The sequence below is a fragment of the Equus caballus genome, chromosome 11, assembly GCF_041296265.1.
Source record: "Equus caballus isolate H_3958 breed thoroughbred chromosome 11, TB-T2T, whole genome shotgun sequence".
Taxonomy (NCBI): domain Eukaryota; kingdom Metazoa; phylum Chordata; class Mammalia; order Perissodactyla; family Equidae; genus Equus; species Equus caballus.
Genome location: NC_091694.1, coordinates 56,476,203 through 56,485,417, shown reverse-complemented (window position 1 = coordinate 56,485,417; position 9,215 = coordinate 56,476,203). Strand labels below are relative to the sequence as shown.

General features: G+C 51.2%; 1 protein-coding gene across 1 annotated transcript in view; it reads right to left on the bottom strand.

Annotated features, from left to right (window-relative positions):
* Nucleotides 1-394: 394 nt before the first annotated feature.
* COX10 (cytochrome c oxidase assembly factor heme A:farnesyltransferase COX10) overlaps nt 395-9,215 on the bottom strand; it is a 126,283-nt gene continuing 117,462 nt past the window's right edge. Inside the window, exon 7 of the mRNA NM_001145274.1 lies at nt 395-801. Coding sequence (NP_001138746.1) covers nt 395-801 — 407 coding nt within the window. The remainder of the gene's footprint in view (nt 802-9,215) is intronic.

Here is a 9,215-nt window from a genome sequence, read left to right as displayed (position 1 = left end):
TGATTACCACTCTGGCGGGCAGGTGGGGAGTGCGTGTGTGGGGCCAGAAAAGGAAGAGGCGCACTTCTGCATTTACATGAGGAAGAAGGAAAACAATGGAAAGGCTGGATGAAAAAATATATAAAGGCCCTCAAAGAGCAAAATACCCTCTCTTTGCATTAATCTGCTGAGCTAACCCATTTCTTATTTGCGGAGCATTTTGGATATTATCATGAAAAAAACAATTGTCGAGTGATCACTGAGCACCATATCATTTCACAATCTTGTATTAAACCCAGCAATTTCTCTTCTTGAGCTCCAGAGTTACCAAAATATTCTTGTCTAACAGCAAAAGGAAAAAAACCTGTTGCGTCTCCCTGTATGTTTTGTTTTTTTCCCACATGTCAATGTGGTTTCAGCTTTGAGGTTCTCCCTTGTCACTTCCCCCACCTGGTGGCTGCTTACAGGTGAGCATGAGAAGCAGGAACAAGGGCAGATGCCAGAGGCTGCAGAAGAACAGTTTCCTGGAACTCTTCCGGTCCGCATCCCTGTAGAACCGGAAGCCGAGGTAGGAAATATACAAGTTGATGGGGAGGGAGATGACGGGGAAGGTCCATGTGGTGACATCCAGGATGGGGGCTGCCGTGGACAGTCCGATCAAGGCCAGACAGTGGCGCAGGGCAACGCGCCTGCACAGTGCCGGGTGAGTGACTGACATCATGCAGTAGCCTCCTCGGGAGTAGTCTTCGCGGAGGCCCCAGCTCAGGGCGTTGAAATGAGGAAACTGCCAGGAGTAGAGGATTCCTCCCAAAAGAAATGCTCCTGTACAAAGGTTTAGGAGAAAAGAAGGAAGCAAAGACACGTTGTCATCAGAGATTTACAAAGGCACCGCTGGCTCTCAACCGAAAGCCTTCCTGGCCCCCCGCGCTGCGCTCTCCGCCTTTCACCCGGATCTCAGACTCGCTGCCAGTCTTTGTTCTCATCTCTGCTTGCCCAAGTCAGCCTGACATCTGAGATAGGCGGGTGGGGAGCTGAACACTCTCCAGCATCCCTCCAGCTTTTCCACCTTGGGGGGTACGGAGGCCCCTGGCTTCTGGGCAAGGCCCTTGCTTCCCAGGGAAGGCTGCCTCCCGCTGCCGGACGCTGAGCATCTGTGGCTCCTGCCCCCACCAAGCACCCCATGTGTCCAACCACGGTGACAAGAGAAGCCCGTACACACTTACAAACATGTTTAGGGGCAGCACTGCCCCTCGGGGAGCTCTGTGCCAGGGCTTCTAGCTCTGTTTCTGCAAGCTGGGCCTTGTGAGCGCGGTGCTTCGGTAAGGCCACTTGGCGTCCCAACGAGGCCCCTGCCCGGGGCAGGCGGCAGCTCCCTGCCAGCACCAACAGGCCCGAGTGGGCGTGGGGCACTGTTTCATAGGTGATCGCGGGGCTTCCAGGGCAGGTGCTGGCCCAGTCCCTGGAGCCTGTATGAGGCAGGCAGGAGGGACTGCACAGCATGTGCTAGGTAAACCAAGTGGCATAAAGGACACGGCCCCGAGCAGAACGAGAACCTGCCTGTGCCTTCGTCGTTTTTCAGCAAGGACATATTAGTGTCTTGAACACCGTTTAGCCCCTTTGTCTGGAGCAGGGCTCCCTCCCCACAAAGGCTGCCAGTTCCTGAGCACCTACAATGTGACAGAGACTTCACAGAGTCTGCCTCATTTCATCCTGGCTATAGGGTTTCAGGTGGGTTTTATACTCATCAATCAAACAAACAAATCAGATGACATTATGTTCTGCAAAAAACAGTGAAGGAGAAAGTGAAAACAAGCCGGTCTGGTTTGAAAACTGGGCTCCCCTTCTGCCCTGAGCCACCTCCCTCCAGCCAGGCTGCGGAGCCCAGGCTGGGTGCAGGGGTTGCAGGCATTCCTGAGCAGGATTCCTGACTCCTGTACTCACACAACGAAGCACCGACTGAGAGGCACCACCGTTTCAGGCACGGTGATGCGGTGTGAGCACAAACCCACACGTGTCCCTGCTGCCTCCGTTCACCGGCAGGTCACTGATCAGGGGCCATGCCGGAGCATCGACACCATCACTCAAATGATGCAGGAAAAGCCCGTGCAATGAGGACACAGAGCAAGAGGGGCTGAGCTAGTGGAGGGGCAGAGAAGACTTTCTGTGGGAGAAGTGACTGAGTCCCGTGAAGGATTCACAGAGACCTTGGGGTAGGAAGGGGCACAGTGTGGCCGAGGTGTGAAATGGAGATGAGCGCATGTGCCAGGATTCACAGAGTGTATATCAAAGGACTGGAAGGTCAGTTTTCCTGTATCATCACTTAAAAAAGAAATTAGAAGAAAAAAGGAAGGCTAGTGTAGCTGGAGAGCAGAGAACAACGGAGAACCCAGTTCAGGATCCGGCTACCACTCCCGCCTCTGTGGGCCGTGCTGAGGATGAGTTCTGTCCTGAAAGCAACAGAAAGCCAAGGAAGGATCTTAAACGTGTAAGAGTGTGCGTGTGTGGGGGCTGCTGAGGCAAGGGGCACTGGTGTTACCTGACCTGACTGTGAAAGAACACATTGGGAGGGCCCAGAGCAGGTATGGACGGATCAGCTGGGAGATGGAAGAGAGGTTAGGATCAGGGTGGTGCCGGTGGCGATGGAAAGAGATGAAAGAGATCCCGCAGAGAGGGATTTAGGAGGCCAAAGTGACGGGGTGTGAGTGCAGGGTGAATAAGAGGTGGGGGAAGGCGTCAGGAGCAGCTCCTGCACTTAGGGATCCACGGAGATGCCATTCACTGCGAGTCCAAGGGGAAGACGGGGACGGCGGCTCCTGAGGGCCACCGGGGTGTGCTCGGGGCAACAGGCCTTTGAGACATCCAAGGGAAAATGGCAAACAGGGCGCGGGAAGAGGGCGCTGGGCTTCGGCGTGTACTGAGGGCTACTCAGACCTTCATGAGTACAGCGCGGTGGCCCGTCAGCGAGGCTTGTTTCTGTGTCTCCTGCCCCAAAGGGAAGTCCTGCAGGCCAAGTTCGTCTTCCCTCTACCTCCAGAGACTAGAGCACAGGCAGTGCTGATGCCACCGCAGCACAGGGTGCTCAGACTCCTCCGTGGAGCTCAGGGGCACAAACACTTGCTCGAGTGCAAACGGTCCCCAGGCCTCTGTCCCAGCACGGGTTTGTGGCCTGGTACAGCACACTGCTGGGACTCCGTCTACGCTCCCTCCCTCCGCCCTCTGGAGCGTCTCAGGTGCTGGGACTCAGCTCCTTGTTTCTCAGATGCCTAACTGCCTCAGGGTCCCCTGGCAGACAGCGCAGGGCTTACTAACCCCCTGCATAATCTACCCGGGAAGCACAGTCCTGCAGGGAGAGGGGAGAATTTGTGACCACAATCCTATTTCAGGTGATGAGGATCTTTTAAGCCCCTAGTCTGTGGGAATGTGCAGAAAAAGAGAGTGTGGGGGCTACTGCTAACACAGAACTCACCAGGAGAAAAAGCAGTTGAAGCAATTCAGAACAAACCAGAAAGTGAGTCTGGGGCTCTGAGGTCCCAAAGGGCCCTGTTGTGCACATGCCGACGTGGATCAGGAGTGAGCCCTTCTTTTAATCTCTTACCTGGATTCCTCAACAGTGGGACTGTAGAGTGACAACAGGGGCCGGCTTTGCAAGTCATTTAAAAGAAATGAACGATGATTTTTATTCATATTGTTCTGGGCAGAAACTTACTCATTTGTGAGTTAAGTTTCCCGGGCATTGTAGTGGGGCAAGTAGTCCTCACGTGGGTGCAGAATGCCAAAGAGGGGGGCTACTTTCAGATCCATCATCAGTTTCCTGGAGGTTCCATAAGTCAATCAATTCCTTGTCAGCTTTCCAACATGGGAGGAAATACAATAAAGACTTGATTTTGGAATCCCTATTTTAGTAGGGTTGCTGTCGAATCTCCCAAACGCATTTTTAACCCTATCTATAAATAACATATATAGATCTCTTGGCTCATGTAAACACATTCCAATTCTAATGATAATAATAGCAGTAGCTACTGTTTGTTGAATCTATCACTTGGTAAATGGATGACGGGCATCTGCCATATGCCAGGCACAACCGTGGATGCTAGAAAGGCAGTGGTGAGCAAGACAAAGCCCTGCTCGATGCCTCGAGGGGGAGATGGATCTAGACACAAGTAACAGTGATGAGTGCTGTTTACAGAATCACAACAGTGTGACAGGCTGGGGGCAACTGGAGATTGACTGCTCAGGGAAGGCCCTCCCAGAGGTGACATTTAAGCCATGACCCAACTAACTGGCAGTAGAACTCTGCCGGGTCCTGCGCAGAGTCCCTCTGGCCTGTTTCTGGGCAGCGCGAGGCTTTAGTGAGGCAAGGAGAGTAACAAGACAGGGCTGGCGGGCTGGGGGCTGGGTCACATGGACGCCTGTAACCCGGGTTAGGAGTAACCACGGGAGGGTGGGTCACAGATGGCAGGGGACCAGGGAGGAGGCAGGCGGCCAAGGGAGAGATGAGGGTGGCAGACATGGATGCCTTTTACTCAGGGGGGCTGGGGACACGCACAGGTGAGCGTGCTCATGTGGAGACATGAAGAGGTCAATTTTTGGCTCTTTGAAGTTTGAGATGCCTATTAGACATCCCAGTGAACCACCTCGTGGCTGTCCTACAGCGGCATGCGTAGAGTTAGATAGCTGCTTTCTAGGGCTTACAACCACTCTCCCTCCAGGCACAGTTACTCTCATCTTGCAGATACCATTGAATTAACGTGCCCAAGGACATTCCGCACTCCTGGCACAGTATACCAGCACCTTCTTTAGAAAGCTGTTGTCACATGTCATTCAAATTAGTTAACAATGGACTATGGGGGTGTAATTCAAATGCCAACGGAGCTGAGTCCAGGGAGGCTGTCCGGAGGAGAAACTGCAGAGGCCCTTTCTGCTTTATTAACATAAGAGACCCGGTACCTTTAAAAAAAAAAAAGGTTCGTTTCAATTACAGCCAACAGACAATATTCTTCTTGACAGCAAGCACCCCCGGGGAATTAGGACAGAAGGGAAGGTCGGACCACCCAGCTACAACTGAGCAGTGAACAGGGGACAGGAGACTTCTCCTTCGTAGTCTGAGGGGCAAACAGAATGCTCTCTGGATTCCAGAGGGACCAGCAAAGAGGAAGCACCGTGAAGGACGCTGGGGCAGGGGTCACTCTGAGGCTTTCGAGCCCGTGGCCCTGGAGCAGTGCACCCCAGCTCGCCAGCGGTCTCCGTGCACAGGGTCGGAACAGATGACGGTTCACAGTTATGACAGCCACAGCACGGGGGAAGCCACAGACCAAGACGGGTCCCGTCAAGAAAACAACGTCAGTGGTCCGAGGTCACTTAGGAACGGGGGAGGGCGCAGATCCGAGTCAGAGCACAGGAGCTGTTCTGCTGTAGAAACAGCTCTGTGAAACCAGACTTGAAACGGTTAAAATCTCAGGCCCAAAGGTGGAATCTTGCTTGTCTTTCTCAAAAGCTCTTTTTGGTGTGCCAACTGGAGTATTCTGTTTTGCTCAATGCACATTTTCCGCTATGCTTCTGCTTAAAACAACATAATTAAAAAAATCATTTTCCTAAGAGTTGCATGCTGCTTTCTGTGCGAGAGGAAATTGGCTATGCGTTTGGGTGACGTCGTAAATGAAAGTGCTTCAGAAATCACAGCTTAGCCCTAATGGATCGTAGTCAGAAAACCACCACCCCACGCGGTTCTACCTGATGGGCTGCCACTGCCTCTGCTCCTCTAAAAGATGTAAAGCTAATTACTCTCTTCATCAAGATGAGGGGACTAGAGCAGGGAGCCCTGAGTCAGTCCGGGGGCTGTAGTGGAACCCACCTTCCTTGCCGAGTAAACACAGAGCTCTCAGTTTACTGACGCAAAGGCCTCACCTCGGCCTCATTCCCGGAGAGCAGGCTATTTTATTGGCCTATCTCCTGTCACAAGGAATATTTATTGTGCATGCACTAGACGATAGGTACGGTCTGTTCTCAGGCCTCTGCTGGTGTCTGGCCAGGGAGAGAGATCATGCAAACGGGACTGCAGCCCGTGAATGTCACCTTAGGTGCAGGGTGTATGGGGAGCATATAGGAAGAAGACCTAAGTCAGCCCTGGAGAGGTCAGGGAGGGCTTCCTGGAAGAGGTGATTTGTAAACTGACATCTGAAGATGGTCTCTGGGTTTCAACCCATTCATACAAACCATGCATTTTCTGCTTCTTTTCAATGTATTTTCTCATTTTCCTACCTAACTGCTGAATCTTTGTACATATTTGGTTTAATCATATCTGGAAGACATGTCCACTTCCTTTCTTTTAATCAAATATTTGTTGGTCTATGAATATATAACATACTGGAAATCGGTGAACTAGGTGGTACACCTATGGGCCTGGTTCTCCAGAGGGGAGCAACTTCCTGAGAGCACTGTGTCACAATCCCACTCAAAGGTGACCCTAGAGACCCTCCAGGTGTCCCGGGCGTTCTTTATTTCCCTCCATAGGCGGACAGTGGAGAAGAGCACGCCCACTGTGCTGTGTGTGGCAGGCTGGAGAGAGCCCTCCTCTCCTGGCGCCCTGCTCCGATTACAGGGATACATCAGACGGGGCAAGGCTCGCCAATGCCTGCCAGCGACTCTTTGAAAACAGATGTATTTTAAATTCTCTCAAAATATCTATCAATCATTTCTCCGGCGCACCAACGGCGGGGGAGATCCTCACTCACTGCCCGCTCTGCGCAGGTCCAGCTCACTCTTGTCCACAGCATACTGCCAGCATTTTGTTGGCAAACAAAGCCAAGGCAATTCCAGCCAAATGGTTTCCCAACCGAATGGAGACAAACATCTTCAAGTTGGAGCCCTGACTCTCTGTGTGCGCTCTTCCAAGAGACAGTCCTTTTGGAATGGAGTTCAAGGGTTTCAGCTTGCTTTCTGTGCTGCCCGGTGGGCTTACATTCAACCCCTTCCCACCCCGACGCGAACCCATTCATTGTCATTCACTGTCCACGCATGGCCTAGAAAAGGAGAAAGAAACACAGCTCCAGTGAAGCTCGGTGCTGGGGTGGGAGGTCTTCCTCCCCAGCACAATAGGCCCCCTCAGTGCGGCCCTCGGTAGCTTGTCTGTTCCAGGCCTGGTTCTATCTGCGCATTCAGGGCTACATGGTTATGTAAACCAGGGGCTAGCTGGGAGAGCAGAGCCAAACCCGAAGCTTTATGGTCACAGGTTTCAAAGCCTGTCTTTGAGGGTTAACACAAAGGAGCTTGTGAAACAGATCAGCCTCAACAGTGCAATAGACTTCTATGGCGCTGCAGACAAAGGGAAGAGGACGTGGGGCCAGTTTATCAACCGTACTGCGACAAAAGGGAAGATGAAAAGTCCTCCGAAAAGAGGAAATAGAGCTGGCAATACCCGCTTGCCCCTGAAGAACTCTTTGGAAGCGATTTGGGAATAATGACAAAGCACAGTGAGGGAGCGCAGATGCTCTCCCTGTCCTCACCTTACTGTCCACTGCCCGCCATCCATGCCGAGTTACCCGGGGGGTTTCGTTTGAAGAGAAAGACGGGAGTAAAAGAAGCACAAAGCTCAGATTCTGAAAAAAGTGGTCCCCTCTCCTTTTCTCTTCTTACCATTTCCCTGGAGGGAAGTGTCAGGCGTCTGGGGGTTCTCTAAGAAATTCAAGTGCTCCCTACTCCTTAGTTCATGTTTGAAGGTCTTTCCATCTTTATCACACAAATATTAATCTGTTCATTGAACAGCACTGACTAAAGGTGGACGCTGTGCCAGGCACTGTGTCTACCAGAGGCTGCCCTATTAGGGCATCGTCTGTCACTGCCTTCAGGAAGGCAGTGGCACAGCTCCCCAAAGCTGTGCTCAATTGTTCAGCTAAGGCCACCCCAGCATGGCTGGCGAGGCCGGAGAGCACTCTGTACCAGAGTCGGCCTCCGTTATCCCACCACTCTCAGGGCTGACCACGCATTTCTAGTATATTCTTTCTTGGCCTTTTGTTTTTTTGTCTTTTAAGAGAATAGGGCTCCAAATATTGTTTGGTTTGCTAATATTCCCTTGAAAATGTTCCTTGTTCACTCTGTCTTTAAAAATATCATGTATCTTAATTAATCTAAAGATCTAAGGCTAGTTATGGAAAAAATCTCATAGAAAATGAACACACTCATTTTTGAGGCTGATTTCAAGCTGAGGCAGTATTTTAAAGGAAATCTTCCAGAGTGCTTGGGTTCAACAGCGCCTGGTACTTAGTAAGCCCTCAATAAATATTTGTTGAATGAGTGAGTGAATAAATTCCCTCTATTCTAATCTACTCCATTCCATTTTCTCATCCTGGAATAAAAGAGGTAAATAAAGTGAAACAGTATTTACCATTTTGTAGTTTACCAGCTGAGGCTAAAACACTCATTCTCTTTTTGTTACTAAACCATCCATCTGCCAATGTCACTTCCTGATAAGAGCCTTTCTAAGTCCTCATCTGTAACTGAATGTTGCCGACATAATTAATGTTGACCACACAACATCATCTGAATTACAACCCAAAGGTGATTTACAATCAGCGCTACAAGACTGCCACCAAGGCCCACTCCATAAGCTCCCAGGACCTGGGATTTATTCAAATTTAGGAAAATGACAAAATAAAATCTGTGCCTTTTTAAGAAATGGGGGCAATGGAAAGAGAGGTGGCCTTGGGGAGGAGACAGCGGAAGGGACTTTAACCTGAAGCCTCTGAGATAAACTCAATAGTCTCTGGAGATAAACACTGTTGAGAGGCCTAATGCGTGTGGCTCCAGGCCGTGGAGGGGCCATGTCTGCCATCGGCACTTATCTGCAGTGCCCCCGCCCCCCAGCAGACCCTGCCCCAGGGGCCTGGCAGGTCATTTCTCTGCTGCTGTCTACTGCCTGCAAAACCAAACCAAGCACTTCCAGCTCAAGACAACAAGCTGGCGAGACCAGGGACCAGAAAGCAGCCCTCTCATTTGGCCTTCCTGAGTTTTAGTTGGTAAGCATTTTTAATATTTTCTGCTAACAGCAGTTAAACTAGGGGAAAAAAAAAAAAAAAGAAAAGACAAAGTAATTAGGCAGGTGGGAGGAAAAGAACTAGCCCCGAGTCTCGGAGGAAAACGGACGCCGGTGAAACCCCATTACGATGATGACCTTTATGGGTATGGCAGCCACGAAGAGCGCGGTCTCGGCTGGGGCCCTGCGTTGTACAACACGGCCCTCT